The 20,891-nt window shown below is 36.9% G+C and overlaps 1 protein-coding gene across 1 annotated transcript in view; it reads left to right on the plus strand.

The window, feature by feature from the left end:
- LOC140141859 (uncharacterized) overlaps nt 1–15,746 on the plus strand; it is a 155,809-nt gene extending 140,063 nt beyond the window's left edge. Inside the window, exons 6-9 of the mRNA XM_072163729.1 lie at nt 6,129–6,284; nt 7,295–7,456; nt 9,076–9,490; nt 10,559–15,746. Of these exons, the coding sequence (XP_072019830.1) occupies nt 6,129–6,284; nt 7,295–7,456; nt 9,076–9,490; nt 10,559–10,581 (756 nt within the window). The 3' untranslated portion in view covers nt 10,582–15,746. The remainder of the gene's footprint in view (nt 1–6,128; nt 6,285–7,294; nt 7,457–9,075; nt 9,491–10,558) is intronic.
- The last annotated feature ends 5,145 nt before the right edge of the window (nt 15,747–20,891 follow it).

Below are 20,891 nucleotides of genomic sequence, written 5' to 3' on the forward strand. Positions count from 1 at the left end.
TCAATTTCATAATGCTTGGTGTTCGTAACCATAATGCTTAGTGTTCATAACATAATGTCAGAGGAAACTTTTAAACACATAGTGTTTGAAGTGTTCAGCATTAGAACACCACCTGTTCAAATTTTGACATACTGTATTCAATTTTAGAATGCTTAGTGTTCGCAACATAATGTCAGAGGAAACTTTTAACACATAGCGTTTGAAATGTTCAGCATTAGAACACCACCTGTTCAAATTCCTGACAATAGGCCTATTATAGGGGTAGACTTTCGTCGAAGATTGAAATTTAGGCATATACCGTAGGCCTACAATCCAAATAACTCTGGGTGCACGCCCATAAAATCGTGTTGTAGGCCTATAGGTGTTCACAACTTTTGCACTGAATGAACATGTAATGTGTTCGTTTTGAACACTGTATGTATGTAGGCTATATTTACCACGTGCTGGGCCACGCATGCGTCGTTGCACCGTATAATAGAACAGACGATGTCATCGGAGTGAGAAACCGCGATTTGGACGGGGATTTGGAGGTGAGATTTTACCCACAAAATACCATTCTATTTAAAAACAAATATATCGAACGTGTTCTCCACATATCATAGAACAATGAGACTAAAAATGTAAATTCATCGTTTTTGTATTGAGTGGTTTTAGTGCATTTTAATGAATGCGTAGTAAGCTTATCAATCATGACCATGCAACAGTCACATGGTCATGAAATCTGCAATTTGATATAATGTGAATTATATTGTAGGCCTAAACCTCTGACGAGTGTGTCTTACAATTGGTCAGTAGGCGGGTCGATTTCATGCCATGGCATGCCTGATGGATGTAGGCCTAATTGCGATGTTGCACTCGTCAAACATGCATAGGCCTAGGTTTGCTGTAATTTACTACTGAGTCTGTTGTTACAATTAAATTTCGGACAAAGGTGTACATTTATACATTGACCCATTGTACCTTGCTTTGCGTAACCGTATTGCATCCCTTTTTGTAACACTTATTGAACATATGTAGGCCTAAGTGTCATGTGTTCCAGACTAGAACACTAAGTGTATGACATTTGTGAACACATCTCGGTGTTCAAAGATTAGAACACAAGTGTTCTAAATGATTAGAACACAAGTGTTCTAAATGATTAGAACACAAGTGTTCTAAAGCTGAACACATTTGATTTTGAACATGTAAATGTGTTCTTAAAGTGTTACATGGCATTGAACATGTAAATGTGTTAGGATTTGGAACACTTTGTGTTCAAAGTTTTAACATTAGGTGTTCAAAACATGAACACACCATGTTCACAAAATGACGACAATATGTTAACATCAAGTGTTCAAAAGGTGAACACACGTGTTCACAAATTATACTGTTGTGTTAAAGTCTGGAACACTTGGTGTTCACAATCAGTACACTTTTATATGTTCAATAAGTGTTACAATTTTTAGTGTTCTAATTCAGAACACTTTTTTTTGCAGTGTAATAATAAGGACCTCCCTCACCGGTTTACATGTAATTTTCACAGATTTGACAGCCCCAATTAATTTGGAAAATGGCCAAATAAGTAAAGTCAAAAAATTGGATATCTATTTTGACATTTTTAGATAATCATTTGACATAAATTACATGGATTTAATTGGACTGGACTCGGGCCGGACTTGGCTTCGAGTCTGAAACCTTTTGTGTCCGAGTCCGAGCCGAGCCGACTCTTTTTGTGTCCGAGTCCGAGCCAAGTCCGAGTCCAACAAAAAATGTACTCGAGTCCGAGTCCGGACTCGCGAACGATACATCACTCTTGGGATTTTATGTATTTGGAGTGCGAAATGGTGCCAAAAAGGCATTTATTTATGCTCAATAACAAAAACCTTCAGCAAAAAAATATTTTTAATCTGGGTAAAAATAGGAATTATAGGGCCTTTAAAAAGGGAAAAATGGGAAATCTTAAAAATACGTAGGGCAGCTTGAAGCGCTGAAGATCCTGTACAAACTAGCACTTATTCAGTGCCTATCGCATTACTACTCCTCAATGGCACCCATTAGCCGCGACGGGGACCCAACTATCTCACCTAAAATGTGAGATGATGCGGCCTTGAAGGGTATTATAAACTGCATTTTATCACCCGTGTTACACGTAGACAAAAGAATGATGACAGTTTACAACACAAAAGAATCTAACATCGAATTGTAAGCGGGTTTAATCCACCGAATTGGGCACTTAGACGAATCCAACGAGCCAAGTCATGGTCAGGATTTGGTCGGCCATCTTTGGGTCCCCGCAACACCAAAAAGCCGCTGAAAAATTGACGTTAGATTCTTTTGTGTTGTAAACTGTCATCATTCTTTTGTCTACGTGCATGTAACACGGGTGGTAGAATGCAGTACAAACATTTTCCAGCATTTTGGATACAATTATTGGTTGGATCTGTAGGCCCTAATGGTTCAGTGGAGTTCCAAAGTTTTCCACTGTCATGAGGGGTGTGGAATTCAAATAGAATAGCCCAATGCTGTGGCCAGACTCTTTTTTACAAAACAGATAATACTATGTCTGCTACCCAACCCCGCCACACACACAGTTATGTCAAAAACTCAACCAAACAATAATACAAAATTAACAAACTACAACAAAATGTACAAGACAACAACTGGACACATGCAGGCTGCAGGTGCCAGGGTTTTCGAATTTTTCTATTTCTTCCCCCTCTCTCTTTCTCTCATGCCCCTCCTGTTTCTTTTCTCCCGCCTTTTCTTTCTCCTTTCCTTCCCTTTCCCTCTCACCCCCATACCGGGCTCCTGATAGCCACCCCTGCATGCAGCCACCCAATAATAGGAATATAACAGCCCAGCAAACACAAAACGTTCGCAACATCATTCGCAAAAGGTTATCAGAAAACGTTTAAATGTCGGGTTATATAAAGGGTATATTAAGTGTATAAAACGTTTTCATAACATTAAAAATCATTTTTTGATAATCTACTGCTCAGCAAACAAAAAATGTTTTACAGAAAACGTTTTAATGTCGGGTTATATAAAGGGTATAAAAACGTTTTAATAACATTCCAAAAACATTTTTGAAAACTTGATACAAAACATTCTAAACAAAATGTTATTTTGGGGTTGAAAAAATATTAAAACGTTTTTGTGTAAACCAAAAGCCAAAATATAAGTTAATATTAAAAACGTTTTAAAAAAATTGCAACTTATAATTACCTGTAGGCCTACTACATGTACAATAGTATGTGGTTGATTTCATTGTAAACGAGACAAAAAATCTCTCAGAGGCCATTTAAAAAATTGTTTTTCATTTCAACTCTAGACTTATCAAATGAGATGATCATATCCAGGGAATCATCAGGCGGAAGTGCCATCGAATTGAAAAATAGCTTTTATTGCTACACCAATAAATACATGTGCATATGCATGTTGCCCACGAATTTAAGCCTATTTCACCTGTTGTACATCGTAAATTTTCACTTTCTTTAATATCTTTTAATATTAAACATGTAACCCATAAGTTAGATACAGATTAGTGGCAAATGGTGGTCATAGACCACAAACCTAGCTGGGGCATGTTGGTGTTGTGGAGGTATCTGACCCCTGTAAAATGTTCCAAAAATGTTCCCCTGGTCATGAGGTTTGTTGTCACCGAGTTTGAGTCCCGTACTCCTTACAGATATCTAGGAAATGCAATTTTAAGATTTGAATCCAGATGACCTTTGACCTTACCCCTACAAAATGTTTCAAAAGTGTTCCCCTGGTCATCAAGTTTGTTGTCACCGAGTTTGAGCCCCGCACCCCTTACAGATGTCCAGAAAAGGCATTTTTTAAGATTTGACCTCTGCATGGCCTTTGACCTGACCCCTGCGAAATGTTCCCCTGGTCATGAGATTTGTTGTCACTGAGTTTAAGCCCCACACCCCTTAGGCCAAAAAAAAAAAAGATGTTTGCTTGCCCTCAACCAACCGACCCTAATTTTGGAAATCAGAAAAAAGTGTTTTTTTTTCTATTTACTGTAAAAAAGAATACCGTCCCTATTTTTGGAAATTCCTGAAAAAGTTTTTTTTTTCTTTTCAAATTTTTGCATTCTGAAGATGTAAAAAAATGTATTTTAGAGCTTGTGTTCAACATTTTAGTTGTTTTGTAATGTTAGTTGATTCATTTTGACACCAAAATTGTCTGATTTTTCATAATTTGAGCCTTAATTAATACAAACAGTAGAGTTTGCTAGTAATTAAAAAAAAAAAAAAAAAAAGAAAAGAAATCCTGAGCGACCGACCCAATTGTTAAAATTCATTTGAGCGCAAGCAAACACTTTTTTTTCTTGGCCTTACAGATATCCAGAAAATCGGATATCGTCGGTGAAAAAACCCTCCATATGAGACCTTTAAGATTTGAACCCAGATAACATTTGACTTAACCCCTGCAAAGTGCTCCAAAATGATCAAAGTGCTCCAAATGACTCGCTGTGTTTGGACATGGTGGAAACTGTGATAGATGCATTTATTTATTTTGTAGTCAAACCTTTTCATATGAAAATGACTGCCCCCATATGTCCGAGTGTGAGTCTGTCCAAGTCTGTTTGTGTCGGAGTCCGAATCCGACAAAAAACCTGAGTCCAGAGTCCAGACTCAATTCTGGAGCTTGGATGATGGACAGAAAAAGTCTGGATATCCGAACTCCTCTATAGGTCGAGCGTATGGCTATGAGGGGAAAATGTCTGAAAAGTCCGGATTTCCGGAGCTTGTATGCATAGAAAAAGACTGGATATCCGAACTCCTCTATAGGTTGAGCGCGGCACTATGGAGGGGAAAAGTGTGAAAAGTCCGGATTTCCAGAGCTTGGATGGACAGAAAAAGTCTGGATATCCGAACTCTTCTGTTTGAAAAGTCCGGATTTCCGGAGCTTGGATGGATGGAAAAAGTCCGGATATCCGAACTCCTCTATAGGTCGAGCGCGGCCCTATCGAAGGATAATGTTTGAAAAGTCCGGATTTCCGGAGCTTGGATGGACAGAAAAAGTCTGGATATCCGAACTCCTCTGTTTGAAAAGTCCGGATTTCCGGAGCTTGGATGGATGGAAAAAGTCCGGATATCCGAACTCCTCTATAGGGGGTGTGCGCTTATTTTCTGGAATAGCCCAATGCATAGGCAGGTAAACCAGAGTAAAACTCAGGACACCTGCCTGTGCGGGGACTTGAAATAATTTTACATGTTTCATAACCTTTTATAATATTAATTTACAAAGAAGATGGATTTTATGTTGCCTTTGAATTGGCAAGTTTGGCCATAATCACTGGTTATTGAAGCATACCTAATATTTTGATAGCCTTCAAGTAACCCGCCAAACGACTTCAGCTAATTGTGGGGCGATGTCGAGGATCAAACATTTACATGCATGGACGTCCTTGTTTGACGGTGTTTGTTTCACATACGTCCACGCGTGCGTACAAGTGTGGGGTGGGGGTGTGTGTGGGGTGTGTGGTGGGAGTGTGGTGGGTGGATGTCTGTGATCACTGATCACACACATAAGCATTTCGCTTTATCCGGTACGATTCCTAAATACGGAATATTTACAGAATTTGTACTTTATTTAAATGCAAAATTGAATCCTCTTTAAATTGCCAAAATGACTAATTTTACATGTTTCAAAACCTTTTATAAATATTAATTTTATGTTGCCTTTGATGTGGGAACTTTGGCCCTAATCACGGGATATTAATGCATACCAATCATTTTGATATACCTTTAAGTAACCTGGCAAACGACATCAGGCAATTGTGGGGCCACCATTGCCACTAGAAAATATGACATACTACATTCTCTCTGGGTGATGTCGCAAACATTTAGGTTTGGTGAAGTGCAACGATTATTTTTCTCTTATGACAATTATGGAGAGCTTATAGTTATTGAATGTTGGTCCATATTTTGGTATCACTGGATAGAGGAGTCGAATGTAGAATAACAACATGTACCACTAATGTACTTGATAGCGGACGTGTTTCAACAAATATTTCAACTATTAAAGGTTTTTGACGAGAGATCAAAGAGTTCAACACATTTCCAAAATGTATTACTTAATCGAAAAGACTTTTATTAAAATGCTAACAATTATACGGTATTTGATTATTTCCCCAGGATGAGGATGATGATGATGTCGATGAATTGGTAGCAGATCTCAATACTCTATCAGGGAAAGCTGGTCCATTATCTACCATAAATGATGACATACCTATCATAAACAGCAATAAGGAAAAACGGGTTGAAGAACAGGTTGATACGCCAAAACAAGAGGTTTGTTATGACTTCTTAATAATAACAACAACCATTACAACGACAGAGATGCGACAACAACGACAACAGTAATGACAAAAATAATGTAGTAACAACAACAATAATAACAACAACAACAACAACAATGATAATAATCAATTTATGATGTGTTATTTTATCATTACTATTGTAGTAATGATAAAAAAAATAGTTACAACAACAGCAACAACGAAAAATTTCTCACTACGATAAAGAAAATGGAACAGCAACTATAGGGACCGTTCAATATTGACGCAGTAGATTTATTTTTGACATGGAGGAGGATTGGATAAGAAAAAATGTCTTGAAGTATAGTGAATCCAGCTTATGTTGGCAACAGAATAAGTTTATGGTAGTGGGATGCGCGCGTACAAATTTGCCATATTGAATCTGAAATGGTGAAATATGGTGGAACAGTTTGCGCGAAGAGCTCAAAAATTCGTACTCATTAGTGAATTATCCCCCATGCACCGCAGGATTTACGCCTATGACGCCAGGGGGAGTGGGGTTTTAATTTTGAGCGGATGAGAGGGCACCATGCTAAATGTTTTGTCGATATTTTTTGTCAAAACTCCAACGCCCCCCTCCCCAGCCCCCTGTCAAAGAGACAGTTTCACATCCACCGTGTTAATAACTGCTAAATCATATATGTACACGCTCCGAGCAATTATTGAATTATGGAACGAAATGCTCGATAAAGTTTCTCCATTTATGAATTTTAGTATGTGTTGTCATGTTTGACTTTTCATTACGAATGCAAAACAACCCTATCCAGGAGTGTCTGACTGGTATTATTGAAATAATTCACTTTTATACATTTTACATTCGATATTGAAGACTTCGCAAAATTGTGGCAGGCGCTCGTTCCCGCACTCGTTAATTCATTGATTCAAATAAATTATTCCGAAAAATGGCTTATTGGCCTATACCGTATATCTGGCTAAATTTACGTTTGTGATTGCGCTATAACTTTACTTTTTTCTTCATTTTAGGAGCAGAGAAATGCACAAGGATACATCACTCCAAAGGTCATTGCAGAAGTTGTAAAATCTGACGAAGTAGACAACGATGATAATAGGAATAAGATCGGTACCACCGCCGTCGCCGACGACTACGAATATGACAGCAGTCTTGTCTCCAAGTTGTACAATATGGTATGGTTTTGTCGAGGTTTTTGTTTGTTTGTCTGTCTTTATAAGGAGAGCCTGCTTAGTGTATTAATGGTTAGAGTACTTCAGAGGCAGCAGAAGCAAGTACTCTAACCTCCTAGAAAAAAAGAAGGGGCAACTTAGAGAAAAATGGAGTCTCCAATGGTTATCGTCATCGTCGATTCGTACATTGTCGCTGCTACGTACGTTTAACTGATCGAGAGTGCGCAGTCACGATGACGATGACGTAGTCTCGGTTTCTTTTCCAAAGGAATTACCAAACTTGAATGACCCTTTCAGGGATGGATCCTCTGCTTGGGTTAGAGGTTAATAACTGCGCGAGCCACTGTTGAATATTAGTAACCGTGTTCAGCGTTTGTTTTTGGCAAACAAATAAAAATGATTAGATCGCATGTATCGCGTATATTAACGAGATTATGAATATTCATTAGAATCTGCATGCAGGTGATAGCATATTTTTAATCGCTTCCCATGGCACTTTTGGATCCCGCAGTCAGGCTCGAAATGAGTAGGGTTCAACTCCTGAAAGCTCCAATCAATCATGTAGTCGTGGCGCTATTCAGATACGACTTTGTCTGAGAGCTGTGATTCAGAGGGAATTGACCTGAGTTTGATGTCAAAAATAACACAATCAGCCCTTCTTATTTCCGATTTCCGAGAAAATGCGCTATCATAATAGACTCAGATGTTTTAAGTAATCATGGTAATCACCAAAATCTAGACAGGGTTGAATAATCTGGGTGCCATTTTACATTGTGCAGTACGAGCGATACGCTTTCAAATTTTAAGGTATAAAAATAGTATGTATGTGTTGTCATGTTTGACTTTTCAATACGAATGCAAAGCAATCCAATCCAGGAGTGTCTGAGTGATAATTTTATTCACTTTTGTCAGTGTTTATACATTTTACATTCGATATTGAAAACTTCGCAAAATTGTGGCAGGCGCGCGTTCCCGCACTTGTTATTTCATTGATTCAAATTAATTATTCCGACAAATGGCTTATTGACCTATATACTTAATAAAACTTCCGTGCCCATAACCAGGAGAGTCGGTGGAATTTCTATCACTAGTTAATCATTATGTCTGGTATGCAGCTTAAATGAGTAGGATTCAACTAAGGTATAAAAATATTTTGGGGTAGAGCATTTTGGACTTGAGGTCAGTGGCGCAACAGTATTAAAGGGGAGGTATTGGAACTTCATGATCCACAAGCCTCAACACACTTTACAGGTTGTCGCTGACCACTACGGCCCTATAACATTCCATAAACCATTTAACAACAAATCTGGGACTTTGCTGCTACAAGAGCGCACACCCTAGACATTCCACAAATAACTTTCGCAACCAGGATCAGCTCCCCGAGTTTCGTACGGGTTACAACGAGACAATTAGCAGTAAGTTCCTTGTCCAGGGGAATTTCAAGCTAACTCAATTTTCCACGAGAGCGTAATACGCACCGCCATGGTTCGAACCCACAACCTCTCGCACCAGATTCGAACGCATTATCGATTGAGCTAACTTGACTTATCATTGTGAATCAAAATTATCCCGGAATATCAATAGCACTAAGCTAATGGTTTTCTTTGTCTTTCTTTCAACAGCTTCAAGATTTGGTATTAAAGGAAACATTCGATTACGGATTGGATATGAACGGAGATGACAACGATAGCGATGAAGAAAAGCCAGCAGAAAATGTCATTCAAAATACAGTGGCAACAGAACAGAATAATAACGATGGTAGTGATAGTGAAAGTGAAGAAGAGGATGATGAACAGGATGAAGGGAGGGCACAATATGCAAATGAGTTAAATACATCTGATGAAGACGACGACGACGACGATGATAATGATGAGGATGAAATTGAGAGAGAACTACAACAGATGCACGGTACCGCTCAAACTGACGATGATGACGACGATGATGATGATGGTGACGATAGCGACGAAGATGACATAAACGCTATTGAGAATGACTTAGTACGAGAATTGAATAAGATGCTTACAATGGCTCAGGAAGGTAAGCAAATGCCATTGGGCTATTCCATTTAAAATCTATACACCCCCTGTTAAAGACATTACCTAATAAGTAAAATCTCCTTTACCATGATTCAGAGAGTGTATACTTTAAATGGGGTTACCTCTTCTTCCTGTACCTCCTCTTCTTCCTCTTCATCTTCCTCCTCTTCTTCTTCTTCTTCTTTTTTCTTCTTCGTCTTCGTCTTCTTTTTCTTCTTCGTCTTCTTTTTCTTTCAATTCTGTCTGCTTCTGCTTCTGCTTCTACCTCTGAAACATCACATCTTAAAGAATATCTGGATATATTCCTTTATAGCATCGGTCCACGATACAATTGTTGATTTAATCTGGTATATGGGCTGTTTCCTGCTTGAATGAATCCCTAAGGCCAGAAGTCATATATTAGTAAAACACTTGAGTTGGTAAAGTGCTCTTCCCATTACCAGCAACGGCATGCATCATCACAGTCTCTAACCACAGTGTCTCTAACTTTCTCTACTCATCCTATGTACATGTATGTCGGGGGGTATGTGTGTGTGTGGGGGGGGATTGTGAGGGTGGTGTGCACTGCAAACTACTGGTAGCCATAAAGCACCTTCCTGTGGGCTAATAATGTGAAAAAATGGCAAAATTTAGGGAATTTTCAAAAAATAACGAAAAACATAAGAATTCCTACAAGTCTCTATTAGCTGGAACTTCCTGTAAGGTGTAGTATCCGATCGGAGTCAGCTACCTTAAGGTTATTAATTATTTTAAACTGTTGTGATTTGGTAGTTCACAGCATCTTACGAATGGTAGTGAGCTTTGGCAACAACACTTTAGTAAAACGTACATAACTCATTAACAACAATAAATTAAGCAAGTTTGCAAAGTATACGATTTGTAGAATGATCTTTTGCAAAACATCAAGGTGTTATTTTTCAATAATATATTGATCTAGGTAATGAAAATCGATTTGAGGGTGCTGAGAGCAACTATACCTCGTCTACCCTTAAATCATATAAATTTTGTTTTCTTTTAATTCGTTTTCTATTGATTGACAGTTTATTTTGCATATTGTCTCATTACACAGCTGCTGCATCAAAGGGAGTGTAAAGCGGCCTTCTGACGATATCATCAGCAGCGACAAATTTCTAGAAGACCTTCGAAATATGGAAAAATCACTCAAAAAATCCAGTGACTAAAGACGATAGAGGGCGCTAGTTGATCAAGACCAACCAAATCCAACTCACTTCAAATACAGGGTGGCGCTGTACATATAAAAAGCTTATAAGAACTTCATGTTATATATTTTAGTCCGGATTTTACTTTAGTTTTTCCACTTGTATATTGTGCTTTGTAATATATGCTTCTTTATCATAATCTACAATAGTCATGTCGAAAGGTACCAGTACATGTGAAGACCTGAGCGCAAGAAGACCGTAAGTCCACTTGGCCCCTCAACATGTATACACTAAAGTTACGTATAGTTTCTTAGGGTTTTATAATGTTTAATACATGTTCCAGGGTGAAAACATCATGAAAGGTTGTGAAAGATTTGTTCTGGCCCTGAACATGTATAAAACATTACCAAACTATACGAAACTATACGCAACTTTAGTGTATACATGTTGAGGGGCCAAGCGGACTTATGGTCTTCTTGCGCCCAGGTCCCGGGCTCAGGTCTTCATGTCGTTTATTGGGTGCAATAATTTATTTACGTAAACAAACAGTGACAATTTTCATTGCATTGCACAAAGTAAATAACACACTGAGAAATAAACGATAAATGCATCCCGGATATGCATGCGATATGCCGGAATAAATTTGAGGATCAATTTGATACGAAGATAAATCATACAGTTATGGACAAAACATTTGGAATACTTTACAAGCAAATCCAAAAATTTTATTTTATTTTATTTACTTGACGAGTCCATCTGTATGGTCAAATTTTGGCTTAGGTTTGGAGACCCCCCCCCCCCCAAAAAAAAAACCAACAACTAAAAAACAACAACAACAACAACAACACACAAACAACACCGTTTTTGGTTTTTTTTACCAAAAGTTTTTGGACAACAGAACAAAAAAAAATCTTCAATAGAATTTGTTATTTTTTGAAAAATATCTAAGAAACCTCACAGATGGATTCGTCACGTGTTTGTCATTCTAAAGATTCATATTTTTTATATGCTTTAAACCAACAATCTAAGCAGTTATGAGGTCCAAAATTTTCCATAATTCCAGGGTTTTTTATACGCAGGATCACTTTAAGTGGGACATTTTAGACATTGTTTTGTATTGAATCATTAATGATCTTATGATGTAAAGTACATAAACGTATACATTTTTAGAAATGTAGAAAAGCGCCAAATTTGATTTTCGATGCCATATTTTTCGTCCACCATAACAACATTAAATGTCGAAATCATTGATTCGTTTCCTGTCTAAAAAGTAAACTTGTATGCACTTATCATTATTATTTTTAATTATTTACAACAACAATGTCTAAAATTTCCACTTAAAGCCATATTATAACATTTGCTGAGGAGGACGCCCTCACTGAATTTTTAAAATTCTTTTTTTACACGATTATATTGTACTTTATTAAACCAATAATACCCTGCAAAAATCAAGACTCTAGGTGCTGTAGTTTTGTCAAAATCCGAGATTTTGAATAAAACGACGGAATCGGCGTTTTATTATTACGCTGGAATTATTAGTCGAACGCATACACGATGTTCATAACACACAGTACGTAAACGGCGTGCGGGACGGTGATATACACAACAAAGGGTCGTACCATAACATGACCGAAGGAGTGGTACGTATTGGCGATATGTGCGCTGGTAGTAAATTCCAATTTTCTTTGCTTTGCCGTAGTTGTTCGGCTCAAAATTAAAAGGGGATATATCTGACAGTAAACGCTAACATTTTATGGCAAAGAAATGCTTATCCAATTTGTTTGAAAATGTTATAATATGGCTTTAAGTGCTCTCTATCGACTTGTACATTTCGACATGACATTTTTTAATGTAAAACAATATTTTCCTTTTTATAGGCAATTATGAGGCTCTTCCATAGAGAACTGATGCCTATATTATAGTGCCTCTTTATAAGGGTATGTTCCAGTAGCGTAGCCAGCAAGGGGGGGGGCAGGGGAGCAGAGTGTCTCCCCTGACAAAAAATGAAAGAATAAAGTGCCCCTCTGACAAAAAAAATGAAAGAGAATATCTGGAGGGCAAGGGAAAAGAAAAGGGGATGTGCAATAATTATGTGTACTCCGGAGGTCAATCTCAAAGTGCTCTGCCAAAAATCGCTTGCCTCCCTTGTTTTTTTTTTTTCTTACTAAAATATTTTTTGCCCCTTTTGTCAAAAAATCGTTGCTTTTATACACATGCCAGATCTTGGAAAACTAATTTTAAACCTCAATTATTGTCTAGCCGGCCATGTCCACAGATGATTGAAGTGCCCTGAGCAGGACATTTGGCATACCGCGGTATTTGAACGTTTTCTACGGCCTAGTTAAGAGCAAATCGCTCGGCTTCGCTTTTGATATGCCAAAAATCTTTGGCTCCTCCGAAAAAATGCTTATAATTCACTTCAGTACACGTAATTGCACCTAACCTAAATAAGCATTGTTTTAAGTTTTTAAAAGTACTTCCACACATATTCATTCCCAGTTTAATAACTCTGTCGGGTTTATTTTGAGCTAAATGTTCTTCTAAAAGCAATTAAGTTTTAATTATTAGAGGAATCTATGCAGAAATCATGAATAGTTTGGAGCAATGACAAAAACAAGTTTCTTTTCTTGTCCTCTCCCGCCGTAGGGCCACCACGTTGGTTTCCGTGCCGTGGGAGGGGTCCCTTTGAGAAATATTTCCCCATCTGAGTTTTGCCTCCCTATATTTAAGATTGTTATGCCTTTTTAAATACTTTGAAGCCCATTTACATGTAAGCGAATCTACTGCTGTAACTGTAAGGTCCGTTCATACTACCACTGCATTTGCGATGCGTTGCCTTGCGATGCGGTGCGTTGCCGCACTGCATCGTACTGCAAACTACTGCATTGCGATATCGCAATAAAGTTAAATACATTTTAACTTGGAAATGCGACGAGTTGCGTTGAGTTGCGGCAAAAGTAATCGATATATCGGCATCGCAAAGCAACGCATCGCAAATGCGGTGGTAGTATGAACGGACCTTTAGTATGGGATGGGGCACGTGTTAAATGTTACATAGTCAGGATAGTTATGCCGGTTTTCTATTTACACCATCAGAAATGTTCGTACATTTCATATACCAACTTCATATTATTGCTATTTTTAAACGTCGTATCGAACGCCCGTGCAATCTATTCAAAATCCTGTCACAGGAGAGTGATTTTGAATATATTGCACGGACGTTTTATACGTGCGTTTGGAAATCGCAATCTCTCTAATATTAATAAACGTAATTCAGATAAATTATGTAATCTACGGTAATCCAGTCCAAGGCTCATTTTGTTATATTTTAGTTGTCACCAATTAAATTGTTTCTCATATTCCTGTCAAAGCTTCCCCCCTCCTTTTGCGTTGGACTGTAAAATGCTGTACCTCTCCGCTGCCAATTAATTTCCTTTTGTACCTTATTGTTGCGGAATTTAGGTTACAGTACATAGGGGCACGAATAATTAATACCGGTAAGTCCCAGCCTGCGTTGTAAACAAATTACAGGAATTAAGGATTCTCGTTTAAATGTATGTAAATATTTGAATATAATATTGTATATAAAATACCTATATATTGTCGTACTCGTGTGTTATGACATGTAAATTTGGTGTTCATAAAAAGAATGGAATATAAATCAATTTGAAATAAAGACCAAAATCCGACCTGGGATATAAAACTATGTTAAATCATAAAAGTTAGTCATGCTAATTTATCTGCTATGCTGCCCTCTGGCGTAGGTCACCTATGTCAATTTGCCTGCTAATTTTAGTCGGAACATTGATATTATTCCAATTTGTCAGTATGCAAAACGGGTGACAAGACTTATACATTCACGGTATTTGTTCACATTATTTATGACGGTCTCTTGATTTATATTTTACTAAGCATACTGCGAAATCTTGACTTACAAAGAGTTTCATAATGTATTTGTATCTTTGAGAAAATGCTTTAAGATTCTTCGTATCTTATTGTCATGTTTTTTAAAGTTTAAGTGTATAATAATTATGCAAACTAAGATTCGATACAACTTGTTGACTCTTAATTCGGAAGTATGTCTGGATCTTGATCAATCTTTCCTGCAAGATGGATGAGCGACTGCAATCCTATTGCAAACGATAGAGCAGAAAACATGCCATAGACCATTCCTATAATTGGCCTTTCCTGCTGTTCATGTGGTGAACATTAATCGATATCACGTATTTTAAAATTATGTCAATGTTCACGCCACCAACGGCAGGAATGTGTTAATTATAAGAAGTGTCTATTTTGATACCATCAGAAAGAATCAATTGCGCTTTATACACGCAGGAAGTGAGTAGAATGTTGTGTCTAATAAACGACAGTGTCTGAAAAAGATGTGCTTTGTTAACGCAATTGTTACAACTTCTAAAAACAGCATGAAGCATCGCTTATTTTTAAAACCCTTGCATAAAGACAGAAGTTATAAAATATATTGTGATCAAAGAAGTTACTACATTGACGTTTTGAAGCTTTAAGGGTATACGATGTATTGTTGGTCGAAGCATCAGAAAAAAGTACTTCACAGCATCTTGCGAATGGTAGTGAGCTTTAGCAAAAATTGCACTGCTCAATTCATAGCGAGCGTGTAGAAGAATTCAAATATCACAGATATACTTTTGTAGGGCCTGTGGTTCTTGAGTTATGTTGTAAAGAGGGCTGAAACAACAACACTTTTGTAAAACGTATACATAACTCATTAACACCAATAAATTAAGCAAGTTTTCGAAGTATATGATTTGTAGAATGAACTTTTGCAAAACATCAAAGTGTTATTTTTCAATAATATATTGATTCAGATAATGAAAATCGATTTTTGGCTGCTTCGACCAACAATACCTCGTATACCCTTAACGTCATAATTCATACCTTTCAATAATTATTACTATTATAATATGAGCTTTTTTGAATGATTTTATTGACCACCGGCAAAAAAACCAAAATATAATGCTTGTGGTTTTGTACGGAAAACTAAATCTCTGCATAACATGTAATATTAATAAGCAAGCAAGATTTCTGTTCATATTTGGCAAATAAAAATAAATAAAAACATGTTTGTTACGATGTGCATTCCATTCTTTGTGAATTTATTGATTCTTATTATTGTCAAGAAAAAAGTAGCCTAAGTGTAGTCAAGGTTGACAAGGGTGGAGTTGGGGATACAGATATTTTGGCAGGTCGAAGGGAGGCGATTTTTCGGCACTGTTTTGATATATAGTATGCCCTAAAACGATAGGTAAACATTCAAATGTGCAAAATTTCATGGCATTACATTGTGTAAAGTGGATTATGTCGAATATTTGTGGGCACGACCAAAGGGGGGAGGGACAAGCCGGGCACATTACACAGTCCCCAAGGGAAACCCATTTCAAAGCAACACTAGGTCTTTCTCGCGAATCGTACTTTTTTTTGCTTCTCGATTTATTTTTATCTTCATAATCCTGATCTCTGTAAATCTTGTCGGGGTGCTCTCGCTATTCCGAATGTCCGCCATTCGGATTCCGAAGGTTCGCTATTCCGAAGGTTCGCTTTTCCGAACGTGTAATTTTACAATTCGCTATTGTTACGAGTCGTACTGGACTCAAGGCCAAAATCCGCTTTTTACTCGAACTCACACGAATGCACAGCACAAATACACTGTTTGATTAAGCTAACAAAATCTAAGTCTTTAATTGAAACCAAAATATGATTGGTACAATATATGACAACAAATGCACATACAAAAATAATCAAATAATAGTAATCACTCCTTTAACTAAGTAGTACTTAGCCAGCATTCTTCTTCCTGAAGATAACAAGTTCTTGCAATGTTCTGGACGGCTGATGTAAATATCCTCATTCACTTGTCCTGCGAAAATCCGCAAAGTCCATTGTACATTTGCACTTATAAATGAAAAAAAGATTGATTATTGATATCCTTGCGTATAAAATCCTCACATAAAAATGATGCTGCTTACTCCAAACAATGATCTCCTTCGCTGCTTTCTCCAAATATTTATCTCCTTGCGCTGCTTTCTCCAAAAATGGTGTTTTCTTTCACCAATCACTCTTTCTCCAGGGAACAGGCTGCATTGCTCCACTGTATTTGACAGATGTGTTGTTTTAAAATACCAGACTCGCTATTCCGAAAGCAATTAACGGTTTGCTATTCCGAAAAAACGGTTCTCTATTACGAAGGTTCTCTATTCCGAAAATTCCCAAAACACAAACAGGTTGTCTATTCCGAAAATAGAAAGGTTCTCTATTCCGAATATGAAAAAAGGTTCTCTATTCCGAATATTCAAATATGGGTTCTCTATTCCGAAAACGAATAAAGATTCTCTATTCCGAAACAAGTCACCGTGTTCTCTACTCCGAATATGAAAAAATGTTCTCTATTCCGAATACCAATTCCGCTTTACCAATGTGTCATGGTTTTTTTTTTATCTTGAGTTCCTCTAATTACTTGTAAAGGTAGAGAACAGTTTGAGGTTTGTAACTGTGGAGTCTGCAATGTTTTGCGCGTGAAGAACAATAGAAAATTAGCTACTTTGCATACAATTTGCATAGAAGGTAGTCACCTTACCGTCACCATGCATGGTCATCAAGTATTGCCAATCTGTCAAACTGAAAATTCAACATAATTTTACCATTATGTAGGCCTACAAGGGACCCCAGGGCCCGTAAAAAGTAAAGAAAAGTTACCTTGTAATAAGGCATATGTTTGCTTTAGGGCCTACGGGCCAACAAAGGTCTCTTTTCTTGTCCATTAGGCCTAAGGTATCTCTTCTTTGCTTTTTACGGGCCCTCCGAGGTCTCTTTTTATGGGTCCATTAATTATTGCTTATTAAGCTGTTTACATACTCACTAAGCTCTTTTCTTTCCTTCATCATTTTTTCCTCATTTTGGAATAATTAATAATAATAATATTTCGGAAGAACCTGTTTTAGACTTTGGAATGGAGAACCCTTTTTTCATATTCGGAATAGAGAACCTTTTTTCATATTCCGAATAGAGAACCCTTTTTCATATTCGGAATAGAGAACCTTTTCTGTTTTCGGAATAGAGAACCTTCGTAATAGAGAACCTTTCTAATTTTCGGAATAGTGAACCTTCGGAATAGCGAACCTTCGGAATAGCGAACCTTCGGAATAGCGAAGTTTGCCCCCTCAATTATAGAGTAATTTCTCTGGTGCTTGTTGAACTTCCTTGAAAAGTAACAAATAGGGTGATCTATTTGATCTTCACCCTCTTGCATCACAACACCTCCACAGCCTATGTCACTGGCATCAACAGTCAACTTGAACTGCATCTTTCTTCAACAAATCAGTCAAAGGACTCGCTATCTCTGAAAAGTTTGGAAAGAACTTTCTATAATAGCCAACCTTAACCATTTCTAGATATCCCACGAGTGCCTTCTTGTTCAGGGATCCTCTCCAAATTGTCCCTTTGAAATCAAAAGGCCCCTTTGAGTCCCCTTTATGACCATCCCCTTTGAAATTTAACAACGCTCCCAATATTTACCCGTTAAAACTTTACAATCACCCCGTTAAGAATCCCCGTTATCCCCTTTGAATTGTTGACCTAAAAGGTTAACAATTATCCCCCAGCATGACGTTGATTGCTGATGTGGGAATTAAATTCCCCCATTGTATTTTAATGGTCTCCCCTTTGCCTCCCCTTTAAAGTAGTCAAATTCCCCTTTAAGCACCCGTTAACCTGATATCTAGAGTGTTTGACCCTAAAGGTTAGCAATAATGAATTAATACCTCCCATTTGAGAGCGCCCTATCCCCATATCTGGGGACATTGACCTAGAAGTTTAAAAATACCACAAGAATTTGATTATGGGTTGAACCACACTGCAATCCGTATGGTTGAGTTTACTAATAGAGAAACATCAAGTGTTTATCTATAGTTATAGACAGTAATCAGTAATTAGTGTTAGTACTACATGTATTAGATCTGCTTTTGAACATGTTGAACAATGTATGTTTTTGCTCATCATAAAAAATTACCATTTTGGCAGTTCCTTCACTGATAGAATCTAGATAAGCAAAAATTATATGCAAAACACAAGCATTATATTTAGTTGCTTGACAAAATGAAATTGGAGGGGAGAAATATTTATAGACCTATTTGATGTGGAATGAAACTACAAGTATGTGTTATTAGAAGTGCTTTTGAACATGTTGAACAAAGTATGTTTTTGCTCATCATAAAATATGAGCACTTTGGCAGTTCATTCACTGATAGAATCTATATACAAAAATTATATGCAAAACACAAGCATAAATAGTTGATCGACAAAAATGAAGTTGGAGGGGAAATATCTCTATAGGTCCTATTTGATGTGGCATGAAACTGTCAGTATTAAGGGATCTAAAATGAGCGTTTATTGCGTTTCGACAGTATTTTTTGTGGGACATGAGAGCACCTCAGACCTATCGAATTGCATTCTGAATACGAAGCATGTCTTTCTGATATCAAATAATTTTCATTTTTGAAAATCACAATATAATACAAATTTTATGACAAATTATAAAAATTGATATTTTTCAAATTTTTGATATATAACAGTCCTCGAAGTAAATTATATAAATCTAATGATATATTCTTAAAGTGTATGTAGCAGGAGGAAAAGCCGACGGTCAATTGAAAATTTTGACCTTTCGTATTGAAGATCTGGATTTTTTCCCAAAAGACCTAATTTTTTTTGGTGTTTTGGGAAAAAATCCATATCTTCAATACGAAAGGTCAAAATTTTCAATTGATCGTCGGCTTTTCATCCCACCTACATACACTTTAAGTATAAATCATCAGATTTACAAAGTTTACTTCAAGTACTGTTAAATATCAAAAATATCAATTTTTAATGATTTGCCATAAAATGTGTATTAAATTGCGAATTTCAAAAAATCAAACTTATTTGATATCAGAATGATATTCTTCGTATTCAGAATGCGATTCGATATGTCTGATGTGCTCTAATGTCCCAAAATAAATACTGTCCAAACGTTCATACCCCAGCCCTTAACTATATATATTATATACATTATTATAACTGCTTTTGAACATGGTGAACAATGTACATTTTTTTGCTCATCATAGAAAATGAGCACTTTGTCAGTTCATTCGCTGAAATTATACGTAAATACGCACTAAAGAAATCGTGTTTAGAAATTCAACACTTTTCTTGCACCACGTTTCTAAACATGTTTGATTCATAAACACCAATGTCAAATTTCAAGACATCATGTGTTAAATTCCTAAACACAAGGCATCAAATTCCTAAACATTGATGAAGAGGAAAATATCTATAGGCCTTATTTTGATGTGGCATGAAACTGCCAGTAACAAGTAATATACATTACAGCTTTTGAACATGTTGAACAATGTACGTTTTTGCCCATCATAAAAAGTTTCCAAGACATCATGTGTTAAATTCCTAAAAACAAGGCATCAAATTCCTAAACATCGATGAAGAGGAAAATATCTATAGGCCCTATTTTGATGTGGCATGAAACTGCCAGTAACAAGTAATATACATTACAGCTTTTGAACATGTTGAACAGTGTACGTTTTTGCTCATCATTAAAAAATTTCCAAGACATCATGTGTTAAATTCCTAAAAACATAAAAAGGCATCAAATTCCTAAACATGTATAAGGGAAAATATCTATAGGCCCTGTTTGATGTGGCATATAACTGCCAGTAACTGGTGATGTGCTATTAAAACTGCCTTTGAACAATGTATATTTTTGATCTACTACCACTACCATCATCTTTACATACTGCAGTTACTGTCCGTTTTCCTATACACAATACACAGTGCTCTCACCATTGAGCTGTGACCTCTACAAATCGTGCCACGTTAAAAGGATAGGCATTTGCCTAGTTAACGTCAATGTGTGAAAAATAACCGGCCAATATTAAAAGTACTCTCAAAAACTTCTAGCAAATATATTTCTCTAACATGACCTAAAATTACAGCTAGGTTAGATGTTCAGAAATATTCGTACTTTGGTAAAACAGTGAGTGAGGGCAAGGCATAGCTAGCCAAATCCCGTGTTAATTGAATGGAGATTTGACCGAAAATTTTGGTAAACGGACCGCTCACTTCTGAAGAATGCCACACGAAAACGGTACAAGCTACATTTAAAGTACTCTCTGTTCGATCATCATGATGTGTTTTTTAAATAGTATGCCGAAATTTGGT

This window comes from Amphiura filiformis, chromosome 20 (assembly GCF_039555335.1).
Source record: "Amphiura filiformis chromosome 20, Afil_fr2py, whole genome shotgun sequence".
Taxonomy (NCBI): domain Eukaryota; kingdom Metazoa; phylum Echinodermata; class Ophiuroidea; order Amphilepidida; family Amphiuridae; genus Amphiura; species Amphiura filiformis.